Genomic DNA, 24,442 nt, shown 5'->3' on the forward strand with positions numbered 1-24,442 from the left:
TGAGATTGAGAATATGGTATTTAGTAAAAATATGCGACGGGAAAATGTCTCTGGCTTATTTTGGCTTGGTTTTGCAGTAGCAAACTATTCTACAACTCCCTCAATCTTACCGACGGCCAGGGGCGACTGAACAAAACTGAGCAAGTCCAGTTTTCCAGTTTTCGGTCGATAATGTTCCCGACCCGCTGCCGAAAACCTGACGATGAGCTCCCGTTCGGCAACCGACGCTATCCGCCGCCTTCCGCCGCCGATTCGCGGCCGAATCGGTTTGGTTAAAAGTGCCCTTAAGTGAAACAGCTTGTTTCCTTCTACAACGAGTCCCTTTGCCAGTGAATGTTCCCCCCTAGAATACAGGGGGCCTTGGGGTTCAAGTGGTTAACTCTAGATCACTCCCAGGCAGGCTGTATAGCCTTTAACACATGGTATTACTATCACTAGGGGAACATCTGTGGATTTCACCTACGACAGGAATGTCACATTTGCCGAACAACCGGGCAACTTGTCTAGTTGCTGTGTTTTAGACTAGTGGTCCTCAACTAGGGGGGTCCCCAAATCATTTTGGGGGGTCCCAGGATGATTAACCTCGGTTCAGGAAGTCACAACATCTCGGTGGCACCAAAAAATTAATAACGGTGCCCGCCCCTCCAAGCCTCTGAACCACGTCATATTGTAGTTTGGACAGAGCCGAACCAAAATAAATTCGGCTTTAAAAGTGGAGTATGAATCGGCCCATAGACATGGAAAAAGTTAGAAAACAAATATTAAAGAAACCACAACACTGTACCTCGTCGTCGGGGGAGATTTGGACCTGGCCGTTTTGAACGGGGAAACCACTTCCAAAGTCTTTGGAGGCGATGTCCGCCCCGTACTCCACCGTTACGTCCTCCTCGATGGTGCTGACCAGACGCCAGAACTCCTTCTCCACCAGCTCAGTGGGAACCATCTGAAGCACAAACATACACAATACAAAAGGATGTTATTATAGGTTCAAACATATCCTACTACACTGTCACGCATTTTTCAGACTAAAACTTAAGTCCCAAGTCCTTGTTTAAACTTCAAATATTTATTCAAAAGTAAAAATATATATATATCCTTGTTGTCGGGAAAACCGTTTGTTTTGTAGTCATAATTTTAAAATGTTTAAATAGTCAAAATAGCCCATCTACAAGCACACAACGCGTGTGTGCTTGTAGAACAGCTATTTTCACTAGTTTTGTGCAACAGTCTTGTATGATGAAGCAGGGCTTCACTTTACGAAGAAACTTGCAAATTTGAAACTTGGAGCAGTGGTGATACGTTGCTATAAACCGTACATAGCAACAAGAACCCCACAAGGGGTTCCTGTCTTGAAAGGTATAGTTACAAATGGGGATTCCCGTCCTAAATGTGTTAAGCTCTAACGCAGATTGGCTTCATTCTCTTATCAATGTCAAAGAACAGAGGAAACCATATCAACCATACTCAAATGGACTGGCATGTTGAAATAAACCATATCGACCATACTCAAATGGACTGGCATGTTGAAATAAACCATATCAACCATACTCAAATGGACTGGCATGTTGAAATAAACCATATCAACCATACTCACATGGACTGGCATGTTGAAATAATCGGACTTGAAGGAGTCGGCCATGTCTCCAAAGGCTCGGAGGTTGTACTTCCTGCTGGCTTGCTCAAAGCCAAACGCAACAGCAGGTTTGCCACATTCCTGTAGAAAGATGGGAATAACAAGGAAAAACATATGGTAATAAACCCACATAAGGTGTTAACTAATTTTGACTGTCAGTCATTAAGTCTAACTCCACATTATACGTTGTCATTCCTATTAGGATGTGGCAGTTTGTTCCCGGAGAGAATATCTCATTAAAGGCAGAACAGATGCTGCCCAGTACAAAAGACTGCATTTGCTTGACTGCAAGTCTGCTATGATTTCTGTTGGTGCATCCGTCAATACAACTAGATGGATTAATAGTAATAATAGCATTAATAGTGGTTGTGTTTTCTTTATAGCTTTCATTATTCACTTCTGCTATGGTCTTTAAGAAGTCCTCGATCTATCTGACCTCTGCTTGACCTTTCACATGAAAGAAGCCGTTCCTTGCGGAAGTGAATATGGAACTTTGAGTGTTGGGAGCTGGCTCTTGCTTTTCTGTTTACTTTATTTTATTTCTTATTGCTTTTATTTTATTGCTTATTGCTTTAGTCTGTTTAGTCAGTGGGTCTCCCTGGCAGTGTTTTGGTTTGAAGCTGCACAAATACAAACAATTGAATATTTTCAGATATTTTCTACTGTTAACTAGGTCTCCATTATGACCCATTGGATATGGTCTTACATTTTTTTTCTTTTCTTTTCCAGCTGATTGTTATGTTCCCCAGAGCAGAGTCCATTTCAGATGAGAATAAAGCATCTTTGTTGTTGTTCTAAACAGAAACCAACTCTTAAGGGGGAGAGTGAGTGGCAGACATGGTCTCACCTGCGCCAGGCACTTGGGGCACCTCCAGTCCCCTTTGGGGACATCGTGGAGGGGCGGGATCAGACAGAAGGTGTGGTAGCTGTCGTCGCAGCCGTCACACAGCAACAGGCGGTCCTCGGCAGTCCCACAGCCACACATCAGACACATGTACTGTTCCACCTGAGAGATACAACGCACAACAAGACCATCAAGTATGTTATTTACAGGTCCGTCTCACCAATTAGAGGGTTTAAATGGTACTGGATATGCAGCTAGTTAAATAAACGTGAATTGATCCGGTTATGTACTTGCACAAATGCACTCTTTACTCCTCACAATACTGTTAATATTTGTTCACTAATACTCTTTTCTGTTTCTGGCATAGTGACAAAACAGTTCCCCAGCACAGAACAACCCAACGTGTGATTCCTTAGTCAAGTTTTCCTGTATTTGTTTACGTTAAGTTCTGATGGGCTGGTTGTAAGAGTTATTTGGTATGTTTTTCGTGACTGCATAGTTTAGCTTTTTATTTTGTTTTGGTAGTTTATGGGAGTCACAGTGACTGGCTCACCAGACTCCCCACTTTTGCTTTTGGCCAGCCCATCCTTTTTTGTTTGGTTAGGATTTAGTGAGGTCTCAGTTTTGGTTCTCCACTTTCTCCCTTATTTGTATGTTAGTAACTTGTTGGCAAACTATCTATTTAATGTGTTGTGTGAATTTATAATAGAATTCAATGTATTTTGAGACTTGACTCTGTCCTATTATGATGTTGTGGCCATGGTGATCGAGCCATGGTTAGTGGCTGTAACAGATCCCAGTGCACGGTGGAGGATAATATCACGGTAAATTGAAATCTCCAAAATACGATTATTGTGAGTAATCTTTATCACGATAAATGATAATAACGATAATAATTCAGATTCTGCTTGTCGATTACCAGTTTCAGTTACGATATGGTAAAAAAAGAGGTCCAAATGCTTAGATAGCAAAACTAAACAGATAACTGAAGTTGTATTAAAAGAAAATAGCTGGTAGTGTTCATTATTACTGGAAAGCTGAGTGCCACAAAGAGCAGTCACCGCATTTGAGGTCAAAGCACTACACACGTTATGTTAGCCGTGCATAACTACATGGACATAACACTACACACGTTAAGTTAGCCGTGCATAACTACATGGACCTAACACTAAACACGTTATGTTAGCCGTGCATAACTACATGGACAAAACACTACACACGTTATGTTAGCCATGCATAACTACATGGGAGCTCTTATGTAAACAGATGGACACGCTTGGTCTGTTGTGTTGACACATGGCGGAGCCACATAACTTAAAGACAGGTCCTAGCAGATAGCTGTGTGTGTGTATGTCCTTGCAGAATGCAGACGTGGCCTTTGTTTGAAAATGGCATTTAGAGTGTAGTAGCTCAGTGGCCTTGTGGTCAGAGTGTCCGCCCCGAGACTGGGAGGTCGGGGTTCCATTCCCAAGCCGGCTATTAAAATGATTCCCCAGGCCGACTATGAAAATGGGACTCGATGCCTCCCTGCATTGCACTCAGCATCAAGGGTTGGACTTGGGGGGGGGGGGTAAGCCCCTGTGACTTGGAGACAAAATTAAAACTATGGGGTGCATGATGCATATCTGTTAACCCATTTAGGCCTAGAATTATTGAATGTTTTAGCTATTGAAAAATAGCAGATATACAAGCTCACAGCGCAGCACCGAGTGCCGCTCTGCGAGCTTGTAGATCTGCTATTTTTGTTGAAAAAGTCGTGAAAATGTGTGCAAATCTTATTTTTAAATTGTATTTTCAAAGCGAACGTTTGTTACTCAAATTTTGCTTCTGGGTGGTCACTGGAACTAAATGTTTTGAGATGCGGGTCCGTGGCCAAATAAATATCATTTTGGGGGTCCTTCACATGAAAAGGTTTGAGAACCACTGACAGTAGTCTCTCAAGAACAGACTAACTGAGCTCCATTTAAGTGAAAAGGACCTTTTCTTTGACAATGGCTAACCAGATTGCTGACATAGAAACATAAGTTTTTCTAAAAATCTTAGAAGGATTCAAAAGACATTCGGGTAAAAATTCAAATTTTCACAATTTTTCAAAAATAGCAGATCTACAAGCTCGCAGCGCGGCACTCGGTGCCGCTCTGTGAGCTTGTATATCTGCTATTTTTCAATAGACTGTGTACCCGTTCTAAATGGGTTAAATACAAAAAGAACAGGCTTCCTTTACTTACTCCAGTATCGTTCTTTTTAAGCTGCAACATTTCTTTGTCATCAGTTGTTTCTTCAATCTTTAGAGGTTCCCGTTTCACCTCCATAATTTCCGGTCTCACTGAAAAGAGAGGGATATGAGATGTGTGTCACCACAGAAGTTACACACGTGATGATCCAGGCATGCAGACACAGCCCAGTCCATCGGATATCTAACATCATGCAGGCAATTTGTAACCACTTTCATACTGGCATTCCTATCTTTGGCATGTCATTATAGAATAATAATACAAATTCTGCAAGATCATGTTGTGATAGGATCGGCTATTTCAGTTCTTTTTTTAATCAAAATATTGAGCAAACATCGTTAACTTATTTAGAATTCCTGGCTTTAACTTGTAACAGTATTTCTACATTGCAGACAGTATTGATACTTTAAATGCAATACTTTTTCCACTACTGCCTAAAGGCTCGGTCACACCACACGTTTATTCTACCCGTGAGGGCAGATTCTGCCAGTGCATTTCAATGGGAATGGAGCTTTTTACTGCCATCTGCGGATTTCTGCAAAAATAAATCCGCTCCAATCCCATTGAAATGCATTGGCAGAATCCACTCTCACGGGTAGAATATTATTCCGGTGTGACCGTCCCCTAACGGTACAGGACTCTCAGAACTTTCTGCTCACCAGGTTCTGGCTTGGCCACGTAGATCCCCATCCTCCTCCTGAGATTGGGACGATTCTCACAGTCCTCATCGTCTGGCTCAGTCTTAACACAGCCATTCAGCTAGACAGACAGACAGACACAGACAGACAGTGAAGGATTGATAGAAGCTTTATTTTCTCCTTTTTTATATTAACCACTTGAACCATAGTGTCCATATTCAGCTAAAGAGAACTTTAGCCAAAAACAGCAGATCTACAATCTTATCACAGCGCGAGGCGTTGTGATAAGATTGTGGGGGTCCCTGTTTCATCTCTCTCTCAACTAAGGGGTCCTTGGCCTGAAAACATTGAAGACCCCTGTTGTATATAGAATCAACAGTGGGACTCACCTCTGCTTTCATTCTCTTGGCACGCCGGGCGATGCTGCAGATTTCCACAGGCTGCACGGACTGACGCTGGGGGAGGTCGTGAGGTTTGTACACTTTATCTTTCTTGTCGTTGGTCAAGGTCGCCTTCTGTGGAGAGGAAACACATTGAGAGAAACATTTAACCCTGGGGCTGTACTCAAATCTGGGGAAGATTAAAAAGCTGACAAATGGCCATGTTTATATTTGCATATTATCATGTAAAGAAAATATAAACATTCGTCTTCTCCTCGTCTGAGAATAAAGGTCAAGGTTCAAGGTAGGGCATTCACCGAATATTCAAATATCAAAGTCACTATTCAACGTTGTTCACCGAAGTCGAATATTCGCTTTTTTTTTTTATTGTTTTCTCTTTAAAAAATATATAGTTTATAAAGCTTGTCTAGATAGGAAGTCATAAGAATGAGTTGTCAATGCCCTTTTTAGGCCGTGACCCCCAAAATAAACATATTTGAACTGGGGACCCCCACCCTGACAAGCACTTGGAATTGTAGGTATTACATTTAATGTGACTCGGTTCCACAGATAAATATTGTGAAAATAGCAGATCTACATGCTCACAGTGAGCATGTAGATCGGCTATTTTCACAACGTTTGCCTCTTGCTTCCTTATTTATTTTATACATGCCCATGCATGGGTGGCACTAACTGAAAATAATATCCACAAACTCACAGCGCATGGCGAGAATAAACTATTTGCAGCCTGTGTATAAATCAAGCTTTAAGTTCTGAGTTTTGCGTTTACATTTACTGTAGTCGGTCATAGTCTACATCTACAACACATTCTTTCAACGTCAATGGGGCCTTGCTCCTGAACTGTCATTGTGCATAACAATCATTCACAATTTGGCTGAGATGCATTGGCAAAATGTCAAGGGCCATGCATTCAACTGTTGTGGTTGAGAGAGACACTGTAACAAGGGAAGTAGTCCACGGGGAGCACATATAATTAGGATCATCATGCCAAGCGAGAACAGGTTAAGATTCCGGCTTCCGAGAGAGAAATATTCACATGAACAGTCGGCCCCCCAACTCGCAATTCCTGGTCTTTCTTCAAACCTCTGAGAGAGATAGTGATGCTACGTCAAGTAAACACACTCAACATAAGTGTGCTTCATGATGATTTGTTAGCCAGAAACGTACAAGAAATATGTTTATTTCAAGCGTCCATTTCGTTCCAACGTCCAAGCGCAACCACTCAAACATTTTACGCTATAATGTTAACGTTGTTTAAGTTAATAGAAACTACTCGGTTTTCATAAAGGACAACTTTGTTTTTTTACAACAAGGGTTCATATTTTAGATTGTAATTAGAGAAAAGAAAAAGTAAGTGTTAAAATGTTTTCATTTGCTTCGTTCTATTGTTTTATCGCGTTTACCGTGCTAAAATGTGGGGCATGCGTACGCATGGGGGCATGCGTACAAGTGGCTAAATATGTCTTTTTAGACACAATAAGCCAGCAGTTTCTTTATTGCTATTTACTGTGACACTTCTAGCCCCCATAAGTCACATCGAACCATGAAAGGTTTCGTTGTATCTTGGGAATGGGCTTATTCTGTGTAAAATGACATATTTAGCCACTTGTACGCATGCCCCCAACCACTGAAATAAGAATCTCTAAAACCCTAGAAAGAAGTAAATTAAATCATTTTAACACTCATCTTTTATATTCTTTAATTACAATCTAAAATATGAACCCTTGTTGTAAAAAACTAAAGTTGTCCTTTAAATCACCTGATATTTTCTGAGATGTGTTAAGTGAAATTGTGATTGCTTAAGACAGTGGTTCTCAACCTGTAGGTCGGGACCTCCAGGGGGGTCCACAGATGTTTAGCTCAATGTTAACATTGTTTTCTCACTCAACAGTAAACAGAACACCACACAGTATAAGTGTATACAGGTTATCTGCACATTTCTAAAGTACCAATTTAAGTACCTCTGGTAAAACATTGGTGAAATTGTCAAATATTAGAGGCAGAAATTGTGGAAATAGGCAATCTACATGCTCACAACGCCTCACAACGCTAGGCATTGTGAGCATGTAGATCAGCTATTTTCACAATGGGATAGATCGAGTCAAAATAAATGCAATGCCAACTCCTACAATTCCAAGTGCTTGTGCAGGGTGGGGGGACCCCAGTTCAAATATGATTATTTTGGGGGTCGCGGCCTGAAATGGTTGAGAACCACTGGCTTAAGAGAGAAGAAAGTGACAGGAGTTGTGACATACGGGCAGGCTGGCTCCACTCCTGAACAGGTTGTATGGGTAGAGGATGCGCTCGTAGTGAGCCCTCAGGTGAGAGCCGATGGCCTTGCCCGAAACAAAGCCCATCCTGACAGAGATCTTACTCCAGCGCCGCTCTCTGCAGACCATCTCAAACCCTCCTTCTTCATCCACCAACTGGAAAAATTACAAAAAATTACATTTACATTACCACTATTGCAAAGTTGTATAAGTATTGTATATCGGCGTTGTCAGGTGGAAACCTCGTATCTCCAAGTTTCAAATGTGTACGTTCTTTCGCAAATTAAAGCCCTGCCACATCATACAAGGCCGTCGCACAAAAGTAGTGAAAACAGCAGATCTACAAGCACACAACGCCTCGCGGTGCGAGGCGTTGTGTGCTTGTAGATCGGCTGTTTTCACTAGTTTAAATCATTTTTAAAATGATAAACGCAAAACGAACGGTTTTGGACATACAAGGTTTTCACCCGACAACGACAATATGTTTTAGAAAATGCTTCTTTCATATGACATGCAGAACACTTTATTCTAGCCTGATTGTAATAAACAGATGTGGGTTGATCTAGGAGGAATACAATGTGTCCATACCTTGTTCAGTTGGTACAGATCCAAAATCTTTCTTTCTACGTGGGGGATTTTCAGAGTGCATCCTTGCAGCTCCCAGAACTTTGCTATTTGATCCAGAAAGTTGAGCTTAACTCTAGTCTGGGCCTAAACACAGGAGGGGAGGTAAAATAAGTGTTATTTCATCTAATTACATACTTCAGATGGCAATTTAAAGACATTCAGCGAGGTCTGACTACCTACCAGTGACCTTCCTTTGCCCAGATTACCTTTTGCATTGATGACATTTAACTTGATGTCAACTTCCTAGATATGGCCCATTTTAAATGTACTGTAGTAGCCTGAATTTGGAGGCATTTGATGTGGCATCCTGATTTATTAAAAACACTATTAAAAAAAATTATTTGACGTGACAAGAAAGTGTCAGAATAAATGTTGTTGATTGTAGTTGTGTGGCAGAATGTGACATCCGCCATTTGGAGCAAAATGGGACTTTAGTTACAGAGTGAACTAAGAGTTCTATTCTCATCAGCAGAGTTCATCACATCCAGTTCAATTCAAAGGAGCTTTATTGGCATGAGAAAACATACGTTTACATAAGCATTATTTTCCCTCAATACGATTTCAATAGTATACAAAAAAGCCTCATATTTAAAATGAATTTATAGGTAGCAGCTCTGTTTATATGTACAGTAGGTCTAGAGGTCACTCGATGGTTTGTAGTCCTTAGGGTGGTTGTATTCCATTTTTTAGCCTTCTTTTATCGCAACAGTTCACAAATCTTGCTGCTGTGTTCGCACATTGTTGTATTTCTCCCAGTAGGTATGGGAGTCTTTTGCACTAAACGTCCATTACTGATAAATCCCAAACTCGGACTTGAATGAATGAATATAGTGATATAAACAGTAAAATACTATCTTAATTACTATTTTAATGTGTACATTACTATTCAAACAAATACTATACTAGTAATGTTGTAGCTGATTATAGGTTCAGTGGAATGAAACGTTACCTCCAACTCGTTGAGCCTTTGTATGCGTGGAGTGAATTGCAGTCTGTCCACATCACAAGCAAATGGTGGCTGCCATTCCTGTGAGGGGAAACAAAAGCACATTGTTAATTCAGAGAATACAAATGTCTTTGCTTAAAAAACTAAATAAACAGATATCAAGAGAAATGACTCTAGAACAGGGGTCTTCAACAGGGGGTCCGGGACCCATAGGGGGTCCTCAGAGCTACTACAGGGGGTCCTCCAAATCTTTGTGTGATAGAAACTAGCGTCCATATTCTGAGAACTGTAGCCAAAAATAGCAGATCTACAAGCTCACAATGCCTCGCAGATCGGCTATATTCGGCAAAGAAGTTTGTTGTAGATGGGAAAAGTATTGATGGTTAAATAAGTGGTTAAATATCTGAAAACACAAATTGAATGAATCCAAAATACACTGATGATTGTGCTGTCAAACAATGAAACTATGGAATCTCTGAAACTGTTGCGGGGGTCCCTGCTTCATCTCTCTCAACTAAGGGGTCCTTGGCCTGAAAACGTTGAAGACCCCTGTGTTTGAAGACACTTTGTTTAAATGAGTTTTGTATCATCTTCTGATCGTGCCTGAACAGTGAACATAGTAATAATACCTGCTATGTCTCTGGAATGCCTGGAAATCAGAATTTGTCCCATAATGCATGAGCACACATTTAGTCCACCGACGGACAATGAATAAACACTAGTATTAGTAGTCCATTATGGGCGCACACTGAACTGCAGAGCTGCTGTAAGTCATTGTGTGTGCATTTACAGTACAATGCTGCTATGGGACCAGAACATTCTCCACACTACTATTTATTATAGAGAGCTAAGGGGTCCTTTTCATGTCAAGGACCCCTTCGCTGAGACTGAGATGAAGCAGGGACCCCCACTACATATTGTATAACATTGTGTTGAAGATTAAACCGTTTCATAGATAGCTTCATAGACATGTTTGACAGCACTATAATATCATCAGTTTGTTGGATTCGTGTTTTAAGACATTTAACCACTGAAACGCCCGCTGGCCTAGTGGTCCGGGCGCATACCGCATATGGCATTGATGCCTGATGGCATGTCACTCCCCATCTCTCCCCCGTGTCCTGTCAGTTTACTGTCCTATTCGAATAAAGGCATAAAAGCCCAACAAAAATAATATGTTTAAACGCTCAATACTTTGTAAACTTGACCTTTCACTCTGTACTTGGGTCTGCTCTGTTTTCCTCTCTACACCAAACCTCTTTGCCGAAAATAGCAGATCGACAATCGCAGCGCGAGGCGCTGTGAGCTTGTTGATCTGCTATTTCCGGCGAATGTTCTCCTCAGGTTCAATTGGTTAATGTAAAAACGAAGTTCCTATCACACAAAGATTTGGTGCCCCCCCCCCCTGTATTAACTCTGAGGACCCCCTGTTGAAGACCCCTGGTGTAGACCCAAACAAGACAAGACAAGTTATGGAAACAATCTTGGGAGTTTCTCATAAACCATTTATTTACAAGTCCATTCAAATCAATGTATTGATCCAACGGAAGGAAATGTTTCCTTTCTACAACATAAAGAACGTAACATCTGTTCCAATATAGTAAATATATCTGTACAAAGTACTTCAATCTTAAAGCAGACAAACAAGAACCTCGATATAAAGGCCTTTGCTCACTGCTGCGTTATTTTCGACCGAGTATCGGAGCGAATTTCGGAGCACGTAAACAAAAAATATCAACCTCACATTATTGTCAATCACATTTGCACACTGCCGCTCGTTTCATATTTATTTTCTGACCAGGGTTGATTTTTATCAGATTTTTGCAACTGTCACCACTGGATCCCTTGCTCTCTCTCTTCTTTCTCTCCTTGGCCTGAAAAATTTTGGATTTCCAAAACGCAAGGGAAAAACACAGCTGTGTGCCACCAGCTTTGCACTGTTCTATCATTTCTTAATTTTACTTGCACTGCATGGAGAGTGAGATGACATGGGAAACATACTTTTCAGAATTCAGGAAAAAATAGCAGCAAAGTAGCAGATCTACAAGCTCGAGGCGTGGCGTTGTAGTATGATGTGTTGTTGGGGCACAGTCACACACCTTTATTCTACCTACTAGGAACAGTCGCCTACTCTCCTTGCGATACCTGGGCCTTGCTCAACCCCCTAATCTACGCTCTTAAGTAGAATTAACCCATTTAGGCCTAGAATTATTGAATGCTTTAACCAGTGAAAAACGGCAGATATACAAGCTCACAGCGCGGCACCAAGTGCCGCGCAGCGAGCTTGTAGATCTGCTATTTTTGAAAAATCATGAAAATTAGAATTTTGACCCGATTCTATAAGTGTCTTTTGAATCCTTCTAAGATTTTTTGAAAAACCTATGTTTCTATGTCAGCAATCTGGCTAGCCATCGTCAAAGAAAAGGTCTTTTTCACTTAACTCATTGAGTGCCAGCCTATCACCACTAGAGGGCGCCCAGTGACCAGAGAATAATAGAGATATGCTGGTAATGCATGCCCAAGCCCTGGAGCCATGACTTTTTTTACAAAGGAAAGGACACTTTCCTTTGTGCATGTACAGGAAGAGGATGAAGTTAGCTTGAAGTTAGCTATTGGCTACCAAGCATTTTAGAAGCCTTATTTTCGTCAACTTAGCCATGATTAAACCTTGCACACCTCATGCATGGGAAAAAAACAGAGAAGAATGAGCTCTAAAAAATCCAATGCAATCCTGGATTGCATTGGAGTGGATTTGTGCAGTTTGTTCACAGCTTTCAAACAAAAAAATCCGATTGGAAATCCGTTCAGGCATTCTTGAGATAATCGCCATTATGTTTTACATGTAATGTAAACAAAAATGGCTGCCCTGTATGTTAGATGGGGTTGTATGGGGGTGGAACATGCAAAATCGCGATTGAAATCATGTTCACCAGATTTGATGGGGTCCAAAAAAAAAAAAAAAAAATTCAAAAAAATTTTTTTCAAAAAAAAAAAAAAAAATTTTTTTTTTTTTTTTTTTTTTAAAAGCCGAACTTGTTCGGGATCGGCACACTACGATACGCTAATAAAGCCGAACTAGTTCGGGATTGGCACTCAATGAGTTAAATGGAGCTCAGTTAGTCTGTTCTTGAGAGACTACTATGTCAGTGGTTCTCAAACCTTTTCATGTGAAGGACCCCCAAAATGATATGTATTTGGCCACGGACCCCCATCTCAAAATATTTAGTTCCAGGGACCCCCAGAAGCAAAATTTGAGTTACAAACGTTTCCTTTGAAAATGCCAGATCTACAAGCTCGCCGCGGGGCAATCGGTGCAGCGATGTGAGCTTGCCTTGTATATCTGCTATTTTTCACTGGTTAAAGCATTCAATAAAGTGCTGTATGATCGTGACTTGAAGAGGTTTCTGCCGACAGCAACTTATTTAAATGATGATACACGCAAACTTTTAATGTTTCAAATTCAAACGGTTATTCATAACTCAGAAAAATAATGAATAAAGACGTTAAGCCTTCTTTACACAACTGGGCTGATTAAACATGTTGGCACACCAGCGATAAGACTGACACAAAAGCTACAATTTCCACTGGCATTGTGTCTTTTACCCAGCAGCTAATGAAGTTATTAGTGGCTTGAGCAAAACATACTTCAGGTTTGTTCACAATGTGTTAGAAATGATGTGGTTAAGTTCAAGTAAACTAAAAAAGGCATGGAAAATGCTTTGCATAGAATGTTTGCGGTCTGATAAGAATTGCTGGCAGTGGTTCTCAACCTTTTCAGGCTGAGACCCCCACAAAAGAATCATATTTGAACTGGGGACCCCCCACCCTGACAAGCAATAACTTGGAATTAGGAGTTGAGGCATTACATTTAATTTGACTCCGTTCCACAGATATAAAGTGAAAATAGCAGATCTACAAGATCGCAACGGGAGGCTTGTGAGCTTGTAGATCGGCTAAAATGTTTGTTTGACAATTTGGCCAATGTTTGAACAGTTTTTACAACATAAAGAACTGATTGCTTTTGATGCAGTAATGTTCTAATGGGACCTCGGACTAATGACACATCTAAAAAGCGATATGCTCCCTTTTTCTTTTCTTTCTTACGGTATTAAAAAGGTCTAGGGGGCCCTAAATTGTCACTTCACTGTCAACTGGGAAGTAAGGGCACTGATATAGCTGATAGACATACTGCTTACTCCATTTTTAAGCATTTGTGACAGCTTCCATTTTTCCAATCCAAACCTGTGTGTGGCCTTGTGGTAAGAAAAACCTTCTAAACACTTCTAGTCTGGTCACCAGACTACCCCTACTGAAGTAGAAAACATTTCTAAACAGACCAGACTACACCTACTGAAGTAGAAAACATTTCTAAACAGACCAGACTACACCTACTGAAGTAGAAAACATTTCTAAACAGACCAGACTACCCCTACTGAAGTAGAAAACATTTCTAAACAGACCAGACTACACCTACTGAAGTAGAAAACATTTCTAAACAGACCAGACTACCCCTACTGAAGTAGAAAACATTTCTAAACAGACCAGACTACACCTACTGAAGTAGAAAACACTTCTAAACAGACCAGACTACCCCTACTGAAGTAGAAAACATTTCTAAACAGACCAGACTACACCTACTGAAGTAGAAAACACTTCTAAACAGACCAGACTACCCCTACTGAAGTAGAAAACACTTCTAAACAGACCAGACTACCCCTACTGAAGTAGAAAACACTTCTAAACAGACCAGACTACCCCTACTGAAGTAGAAAACACTTCTAAACAGACCAGACTACACCTACTGAAGTAGAAAATACTTCTAAACAGACCAGACTACACCTACTGAAGTAGAAAATACTTCTAAACAGACCAGACTACCCCTACTGAAGTAGAAATACTTCTAAACAGACCAGAATACCCCTACTGAAGTAGAAAATACTTCTAAACAGACCAGAATACCCCTACGGAAGTAGAAAAGAAAATACTTCTAAACAGACCAGACTACCCCTACTGAAGTAGAAAATACTTCTAAACAGACCAGACTACCCCTACTGAAGTAGAAAATACTTCTAAACAGACCAGACTACCCCTACTGAAGTAGAAAATACTTCTTAACAGACCAGACTACACCTACTGAAGTAGAAAACACTTCTAAACAGACCAGACTACCCCTACTGAAGAAGAGATGGCTATGAGTTAACTAGCCAACAATGTTGGCAGATTTTGCAAGAGAAATAAGCAACCAGGCCTATGAAAACAATTTCAAAATAAGCAACTATAGGCCATGTGAACACTTTAAACCTATATACATCGGATATTTGAAAATAGCAGATCTACAAGCTCACAACGTGTCGACACGTTGGTGCCTGATCCGTGAACTAATATGGGAGAGTGTTTTCTGCTGGTGTTTCAGTCCGAGTGTATCAAAGGGTGCGTTCGGAAATGCGCACCGGGTGTGTGCTCAGTGTAGTGAGTGCGTAAACCCAACCCTAATCCTAACCTCAGTAAAACTATGCCTAAACTCAACCCTAACCCTAACCTTAACCCGAGTAAAACTATGCCTAAACGTAACCCTAACCCCTAACCCTAACTACACCCGGTGCGCATTTCCGAACGCACCCTTTGATACACTCGGACTGAAACAAAAAAAACACTCTCCCGAACTAATACATCTACATTTGGGGGTCCATGACATGAAAATGTTTGAGAATCACTGGTTTAAAAAACATTAGGAAGCGAGACCAAATAAGCAACTACACTTTAGAAACAAGCCTAAATAAGCAACTACAAAAACGCAACCCAGTCAACTATCAACAATTTACAAGCAACTTTACAGAGAAACAAGCCCAAAGTTGCTTACAATAAGCAGACATGGCAACGCTGGACTAGACGTACTAAAGAAAGAGATGGTCATGAGATAACCAGCTTAGTCTTGCTGCACGAGACTTGCTCCAGCCCTCTTCCTGGACCTCCTTTGTTTACATCAAGGGTCTTCAACAGGGGGTCCGGGACCCCTAGGGGGTCCTCAGAGTTACTACAGGGAGTCCTCCAAACCTTTTTTATATGAACCGTTTGAACCCTAGCATCCATATTCTGACTTCTGAGATCTACAAGCTCACAGTCACAACGCCGTAGATCGGCTATTTTTGTCAAAGAGCTTTGGTGTAGAGGGAAAGGTCAAGTATTGATGGTTCAAAGTGGTTTCATATCTGAAAACAAATTGACATGAATCCAAAATACACTGATGATTGGGCTGTCAAACAATTAAACTATATGGAATCTATTAACAGGTTGTGGGGGTCCCTGCTTCATCCATTTCTCAACTATGGGGTCCTTGGCCTGAAAACGTTGAAGACCCAGGTTTACATGTATTGAGCCATGCTTTGGTTGTGTTTCTTGTTGAGCAGGTGGTCATCATGGGTGCAATCATTTTCACAAACTCCACAGAGTCATTCCAGTCATGATGACACATGAATAGATTATTTATCACACAAGTTGAAAAGTATATTATATTGAAATTCTTTATTTAGGATTAACCCCTTGAGATGAACCATCTCGTTTTCAAGGAGCTCCTTCTACAAAATACACTAAGTCTGTGTTACAGAATTGACAAAGTTGTTCAATATCAGACATAATGCAGGATGTTTTTGCACCCCCAAATGGTTTTAAACAAGAGTCCCTAACAGGGTAGTTTTGTCAGCCCAATGCCACATCTGAATGAACAGAATACTCATTGTGGTATTTGCATAGTCACCAGCAGGACACACCCTTACTGTCTGCATAATTGAATTATATCTGCCCTCTCTGCAATAATAGCCCCAAATAGGGGGGGAAGGTGAACAAAAAGGTGAACCTAGAGATTATAATTTAACAGTGTGGACAACAACCCAAGTATAACCTGACAGGATACTTAATAAGGTAGAAAATAAAACTCAAAAGATGCTTCAACCAATTCAATTCAAAGCAATAAAAAAAAATCGACTTTAGTTTATATACTGAAAGGGTATATTACAAAGACACTGTACAGATAATTAATCAGGTGAAGAAAGCACAACTGTATATAAGGGGGAGGGGTGGCCGATGGAAAAACAAAACAAAAACACAAGCCACTTGTCCGAAAATAACTGCTAAGTCAATTATTATATTATCTAACACACAGGACAGGAGAGGAGGCCTACCTAGCCTAAACATAACGTCACCCTGGTCTGGTGAAAAAAAAACGTCGATGCAAAAAGCCAAATCTTACAGTGTTTTAAAGAGAGATCAGTTGTGATAGCAACGTGTCATTGTTTCATTGTGATCCCTGTCCATCCATCCATCCATAAACAGATGGCCATGAAGCACGTAGGTGACCATTAACTGACACAAACCAACGGCCTCAGAACGCTGGGCCTAGTTGGAATGGTCCCACAACTTAACCATCAAATAACAAACACGGATGGAGCCTTTTAGGTCTTCTTTCTTCTAGGAGAGGTTGTTTTAAATGGATTTAACTACGCGATGGGGGCTAAAATACTGGTCAAATGATATTATTATGGCGTTTATTTGATTTCCTTCCGTGCCTCAGTCAAAATCATCCAGGAAGCAAAGCGACCATTCTTTATGCAACGTTTAATAATAGAACATAAACGTTTTACCTTTTTTAGGCATACTGGACAAACTTTGGGTCGCTTTTTGGGGGAGAATAACGTGCCACATATGATAACAGTTAGGCCTGTGACAATAAATGTTGGTTGTATTATTAAAAAATATATTTTGGAAGTTTTATCTTATCTCAGCGTAAATGCAAAAATGACAGATGGACAGCAGAATACAACAGTACAGCGCCTCGATAAAACTCAAATATTCCGAGATTATTTTAAAATAGTTCTGCACTGACGTTAGACCGTTATTGTTCAATTTCTTTTTTTTACTTCTTTATAAGATATTTTATATCGTATTCAAATTATCTTTTACATTAAAAAACGTGTTTATTTTATTTTATTGTGCTTAATCTGATAGGCAAAGAAGCATTTAGTTTGAGAAATGAACTGGCTTGTTGGGGGAAAAGGTTGAAATGCAAACATAAACTTGCCTTTCACTCAAAAAAGCAGATCTACAAACAAACAACACGTCGCCAAAGCGACGTGTTGTTGGTTTGTAGATCTGCGTTTTTGTGCTCGAGCTCAGCTTTTACTATTCTACAAGATACGACACAAAAAAGCAGACATACAAACCAACAACACGTCGCGAAAGCGACGTGTTGTTGGTTTGTAGATCTGCTTTTTTCCTGTGAGCTCGAGCTCAGCTCTTACTATCCAGCTGAACCAGAAGCCCTGCTAGCGGCCGCCATGTTGGAAAAGCCGCTGTCTCTCTCTCTGTACCACCAACAACAACACAACTTTTACTGCTAAAATACCAAGCCGGGCGAAGCCGCACAAACTCCCCCGGTAGAACGCCTTAAAGTGGGACAAATAAACGTGGTTTACCGGCGGCGGGCGTATCTTGCAGATGCCGGTCCGCTCGGCTATGTGTCGTATCTTGCTGATGTACGCGAAGGGGTCCGTGAACTCCTCTAGGCTGGGCTCGAACACCGGACACTCCGGAGGGGCCAGGAACTCTAAGAGACCGGCCTGGCTCATCCTAGCATCTTTTATTAGTATCCTTTTAGTTCCCCCTGGGTGTTGTCTCCCTTCTTCTTGGCGGCTTTAAACGATGTAGAAGAAAAAAGGTTCCAAACGGTTGTGTTTGTGAAGAATGGATTATAAACAAAGCAGAGACTGGTTGTTGAATCAGACCATCTCTGCTCTGAGCTCAACTCCTCCGTAGTAGAATGAGAGGGGAGGGGACTGGGTGTGGGAGGGACCACAGTGTATGTATGCGTCCGCCTGACAAAATAGACACCCCGTGTGGAGTTTATTTTTTTAATATATAGTTTTTAATACTCTCAAACATGACATTTATTGGCCCGCGGACCACCATTTGAAAAAATAATTAAAAAAATAATAATCAATGGGTTAAATTTCAGCCATTAAAAAACAAATGTAGGTGTACAGAAATTGATTTGATAACTGAAGCAAAGTAAGATACATCTTTAATAATGACCAGCCTTAATGGCTGAAAAATGCCTAAAAATACTCAGTAACTCGGTAGAAATTGACACCCACAGCCCAATTTAGAAGCTTAACAGTGCAGATGCAGAGAATGTGGTCAACATTATGTAATAGGCTATTTTAGTTATTTTAGTTCAGTTGTAAGGAAGCTACTGTTGTCAGAATGGCTTAATATGTTATTTAAAAAGAAAACGAAGACAAAAATATATACTGTTAGCTAAATCACTTTATATGATTGGCCTATTTTTGGTTCTTCTTTTGTTTGGGTGGGCACAGGCCTACCCAGGCCCACCCATAGCTACGCCCCTACTTGCTGTTGATGATTTATTTTGTTAGGCCTATAGACGGGTTTCTTGTTTACAAACATTGAGACTAAATGCACAGGTGACTGTATCATGTAATCAATTCCTACCAATCCCCAAACCTGTTGTTTTGGGGAGCGCTGGTTTACATTGGCTAATTTTGGTACTGACCTTGCGCACGCATCTAGTTCTTATCAGTCTAACGTGGACCAGAAACCCGTCCATAGTATTAAGTATAGGCCTTTAAATGTTGATTGAAGACATTCACAGGGTTGCCAAGTTGCCAATACTCCTGAATCCGGCAAGAATCTCCTGAATTTTCAACCCCATCTCCTGCGGTGTTCCTGAATTGTCATTTCTCCTGAATTTGGTCTCAAACTCCCAAAATTCACCAGAACACAAGACATTACATCTACTATGGGTTTACTTCTACTACCCAGCTGGCACACGACGTCAGTACAACGTTGGGACAATGTTGTACTCCAACGTTGGATGACCATTGGATTTTGGTTGTAAATGAAAGTTTTTCTGACGTCCTAACCTAACGTTGGTTAGACGTCATAACCTGATGTTGCTTTGACGTTGTAACCTGATGTTGGTTTGACATCTTAAACTAACATTGATTTAACGTTAATCTCTGATGTTACATAGACGTTGATTAACGGTTAGACTCCCAACGTTGGATACCAGTTGTATTTTCGTTGTAAATGAAAGTTTGTCTGACGTCATAACCTAACGTTGGTTAGACGTCATAACCTGATGTTGCTTTGACGTCGTAACCTGATGTTGGTTTGACATCTTTTGACATCCGGTAGAACGCCTTAAAGTGGGACAAATAAACGTGGTTTACCGGCGGCGGGCGTATCTTGCAGATGCCGGTCCGCTCGGCTATGTGTCGTATCTTGCTGATGTACGCGAAGGGGTCCGTGAACTCCTCTAGGCTGGGCTCGAACACCGGACACTCCGGAGGGGCCAGGAACTCTAAGAGACCGGCCTGGCTCATCCTAGCATCTTTTATTAGTATCCTTTTAGTTCCCCCTGGGTGTTGTCTCCCTTCTTCTTGGTGGCTTTAAACGATGTAGAAGAAAAAAGGTTCCAAACGGTTGTGTTTGTGAAGAATGGATTATAAACAAAGCAGAGACTGGTTGTTGAATCAGACCATCTCTGCTCTGAGCTCAACTCCTCCGTAGTAGAATGAGAGGGGAGGGGACTGGGTGTGGGAGGGACCACAGTGTATGTATGCGTCCGCCTGACAAAATAGACACCCCGTGTGGAGTTTATTTTTTTAATATATAGTTTTTAATACTCTCAAACATGACATTTATTGGCCCGCGGACCACCATTTGAAAAAATAATTAAAAAAATAATAATCAATGGGTTAAATTTCAGCCATTAAAAAACAAATGTAGGTGTACAGAAATTGATTTGATAACTGAAGCAAAGTAAGATACATCTTTAATAATGACCAGCCTTAATGGCTGAAAAATGCCTAAAAATACTCAGTAACTCGGTAGAAATTGACACCCACAGCCCAATTTAGAAGCTTAACAGTGCAGATGCAGAGAATGTGGTCAACATTATGTAATAGGCTATTTTAGTTATTTTAGTTCAGTTGTAAGGAAGCTACTGTTGTCAGAATGGCTTAATATGTTATTTAAAAAGAAAACGAAGACAAAAATATATACTGTTAGCTAAATCACTTTATATGATTGGCCTATTTTTGGTTCTTCTTTTGTTTGGGTGGGCACAGGCCTACCCAGGCCCACCCATAGCTACGCCCCTACTTGCTGTTGATGATTTATTTTGTTAGGCCTATAGACGGGTTTCTTGTTTACAAACATTGAGACTAAATGCACAGGTGACTGTATCATGTAATCAATTCCTACCAATCCCCAAACCTGTTGTTTTGGGGAGCGCTGGTTTACATTGGCTAATTTTGGTACTGACCTTGCGCACGCATCTAGTTCTTATCAGTCTAACGTGGACCAGAAACCCGTCCATAGTATTAAGTATAGGCCTTTAAATGTTGATTGAAGACATTCACAGGGTTGCCAAGTTGCCAATACTCCTGAATCCGGCAAGAATCTCCTGAATTTTCAACCCCATCTCCTGCGGTGTTCCTGAATTGTCATTTCTCCTGAATTTGGTCTCAAACTCCCAAAATTCACCAGAACACAAGACATTACATCTACTATGGGTTTACTTCTACTACCCAGCTGGCACACGACGTCAGTACAACGTTGGGACAATGTTGTACTCCAACGTTGGATGACCATTGGATTTTGGTTGTAAATGAAAGTTTTTCTGACGTCCTAACCTAACGTTGGTTAGACGTCATAACCTGATGTTGCTTTGACGTTGTAACCTGATGTTGGTTTGACATCTTAAACTAACATTGATTTAACGTTAATCTCTGATGTTACATAGACGTTGATTAACGGTTAGACTCCCAACGTTGGATACCAGTTGTATTTTCGTTGTAAATGAAAGTTTGTCTGACGTCATAACCTAACGTTGGTTAGACGTCATAACCTGATGTTGCTTTGACGTCGTAACCTGATGTTGGTTTGACATCTTAAACTAACGTCGATTTAACGTTAATCTCTGATGTTACATAGACGTTGATTAAAGGTTAGACTCCCAATGTTGGATACCAGTTGTATTTTTGTTGTAAATGAAAGTTTGTCTGACGTCATAACCTAACGTTGGTTAGACGTCATAACCTGCTGTTGCTTTAACGTCGTAACCTGATGTTGGTTTGACATCTTAAACTAACGTCGTTTTAACGTTAATCTCTGATGTTACATAGACGTTGATTAAAGGTTAGACTCCCAACGTTGGATACCAGTTGTATTTTCGTTGTAAATGAAAGTTTGTCTGACATCATAACCTAACGTTGGTTAGACGTCATAACCTGATGTTGGTTTGACATCTTAAACTCACGTTGATTTAATGTTAATCTCTGATGTTACATAGACGTTGATTAAAGGTTAGACTCCCAACGTTGGATACCAGTTGTATTTTGGTTGTAAATGAAAGTTTGTCTGACATCATGACCTAACGTTGGTTAGACGTCATAACCTGATGTTGGTTTGACATCTTAAACTAATGTTGATTTAATGTTAATCTCTGATGTTACGTAAACGTTGATTAAAGGTCAGACTCCCAATGTTGGATGTTGAAAATGAAAGTTTGTCTGACGTCATAACCTAACGTTGGTTAGACGACATAACCCGATGTTGGTTTGATGTCATAACCTGATGTTGGTTTGACATCTTAAACTAACGTTGATTTAATGTCAATCTCTGATGTTACGTAGACGTTGATTAAAGGTTAGACTCCCAACGTTGGATACCAGTTGTATTTTGGTTAAAATTAAAGTTTGATTGACGTCATAACCTGATGTTGGTTTGACATCTTAAACTAACGTTGATTTAACGTCAATCTCTGATGTTATGTATACTTTGATTAAAGGTTATAAGACTCCCAACGTTGGATAACAGTTGTATTTTGGTTGAAAATCAAAGTTTGATTGACGTCATAACAACATTTGTTTGATGTCAATCTCTGATGTCATGTAGACATTGATTAAAGGTTAGACTCCCAATGTATTTTTGTTGAAAAGTAAATCGGATTGACGTCATAAGGCAAACATTGATTTGATGTAAGCATCTGATGTTTTCTTGACATTGAATTTTGGTTGGTCTCCTAACGTTGGATAAAAGTTATTTTAGTTTAATAAAATTGGACTGACATAATCCAACGTCAGCTTGATGTTAATCTCAGATGTTATGTAGACGATTACTGGTTCAACTCCAAATTTTGATAAAAGTTCTAATTTGGTTAAATGAACATAACCCAACGTTGGCAAGGCGTCATCCTCCAATGTTGGTTAGACATGTAAGCAAGAGGTGCATTGCTGTCAAAACCCAACATTAGGTTGACATCAATGACCAAAGTTGGACATGCAAAACATCAGATGGCCGTGAAAACCAACGCTAACCTCACATCAACTTCCAACATAAGACAAACATGAGAAAATAATAGTTAACACAATTCACAAAATAAATCAAGAGTGATTTAATTATCACTTCAAAACTGGGCCCACAAAAAGGGCACAATTCACAGAAATAAACAAAACTTAAGAACAGTATTTTAAGAACAATACACACACACACACAATTCTTACTTAACACACTCCAGGTAGGTAAGAACACTATTTGAAACAGGTCAGTGTTGAACAGAATAAACAAATCAGAACCAAAAGCATGAACAGAACACCACCGTTAATTGGCACTGTGCAAACTATAATCCCATGTTTCCAGAAGATGGTATAAATGTTTCCCGTTCTTCCATAGCTTGTTCTGGTTATTCTGGTTCAAATCCGCTGCTGAGCCAATGAAACAAAGCTATGGGAATCTGAACAGGAAACATTTATGCCCCTTCTAAAAACCCAAGAGTACAGTTGTACACAGAGCCTATAACAAGCCTTACTAAGTCCCAGAGGTGTCCTCCTCACTCTGCTGCAGGTAGATATGCTTGCCCTCTGCAGGACTGGGGGCTCTTCTTGTAAACTGTCCACGATAGGTGTGAACATGGGTGGACCTGGGCTGCACACACCCTTCTTCCTATTGTCATCCAGGACCTTCTGACAGTCCGCCATTATTTTGGACAGCCGTCATGAGCGCCACTTTGGTGATTTGATTTTGAAAACAGTTTTGTCCTCGTCACTGACGAAATTGGCGACTGCACCGCTGAGGTATAGCTGGTCCTCTTTGGACAGTATCTTCTGTCCAACACCGACCTGTTTCTTGAAGAGCTGTGTAACAGATGGGAAGAGGAGGTTAGACTCAACAGTTTTTGCTCCTGGCCATCCGTTTTCGCTATAACTCCACTGAATAAATATTGTACAAACATACTCCCTAGAGGCCAAGGAAAAACCCTTTCCCTGCATTGTGTAAAATAAAATGTGCTTATTTTCCATTGATTTCTGTCTAGACCAGAGCTCCATTCTAAAGTTAGTTGGTGTTACAAAAACCATTGTGCAGCAGGTTGCACATGTAAAGACAAAACAGACCTACAATGGCAATAATTTAACTTGGCAAAAACAATATAATTTGCATACTGTGTGTGTTTGCGCCATCGTGTGCCCTCCATGCGTGACAGCATATTGGGTTGTGCATATATTTTACAGTAGTCTCTGAACATCATAACCACTGAGGACATCCCTAAAGCCCCTTTTCCCACCGCACAGATTTTGCACAACGCAGCATTGGAACAAGTCGAAAAGCGCCGACAAGCTGCCTTTGGGAGCCTTTCAGCAATGATGGGGTAGATACTCTAGTTCTGTGGACCTCTAGTCTGCAACAGAAACAAGCCTAAATAAGGCAGGGACATTTTCCCATTGCACATTTGAACCAATACCATATTACTGTATCTATTTCAACACTCAATT

General features: G+C 40.5%; 1 protein-coding gene across 1 annotated transcript in view; it reads right to left on the reverse strand.

Annotated features, from left to right (window-relative positions):
• kdm5ba (lysine demethylase 5Ba) overlaps positions 1–18,360 on the reverse strand; it is a 47,521-nt gene extending 29,161 nt beyond the window's left edge. Inside the window, exons 1-10 of the mRNA XM_080728959.1 lie at positions 18,062–18,360; positions 9,597–9,674; positions 8,609–8,731; positions 8,006–8,176; positions 5,739–5,864; positions 5,371–5,470; positions 4,706–4,803; positions 2,481–2,639; positions 1,595–1,714; positions 785–943 (exon numbers count right to left, since the gene is read on the reverse strand). Of these exons, the coding sequence (XP_080585085.1) occupies positions 785–943; positions 1,595–1,714; positions 2,481–2,639; positions 4,706–4,803; positions 5,371–5,470; positions 5,739–5,864; positions 8,006–8,176; positions 8,609–8,731; positions 9,597–9,674; positions 18,062–18,214 (1,287 nt within the window). The 5' untranslated portion in view covers positions 18,215–18,360. The remainder of the gene's footprint in view (positions 1–784; positions 944–1,594; positions 1,715–2,480; positions 2,640–4,705; positions 4,804–5,370; positions 5,471–5,738; positions 5,865–8,005; positions 8,177–8,608; positions 8,732–9,596; positions 9,675–18,061) is intronic.
• Positions 18,361–24,442: the final 6,082 nt, after the last annotated feature.

Source organism: Nannobrachium achirus (assembly GCF_963921795.1).
Source record: "Nannobrachium achirus genome assembly, chromosome: 6".
NCBI classification, from domain to species: domain Eukaryota; kingdom Metazoa; phylum Chordata; class Actinopteri; order Myctophiformes; family Myctophidae; genus Nannobrachium; species Nannobrachium achirus.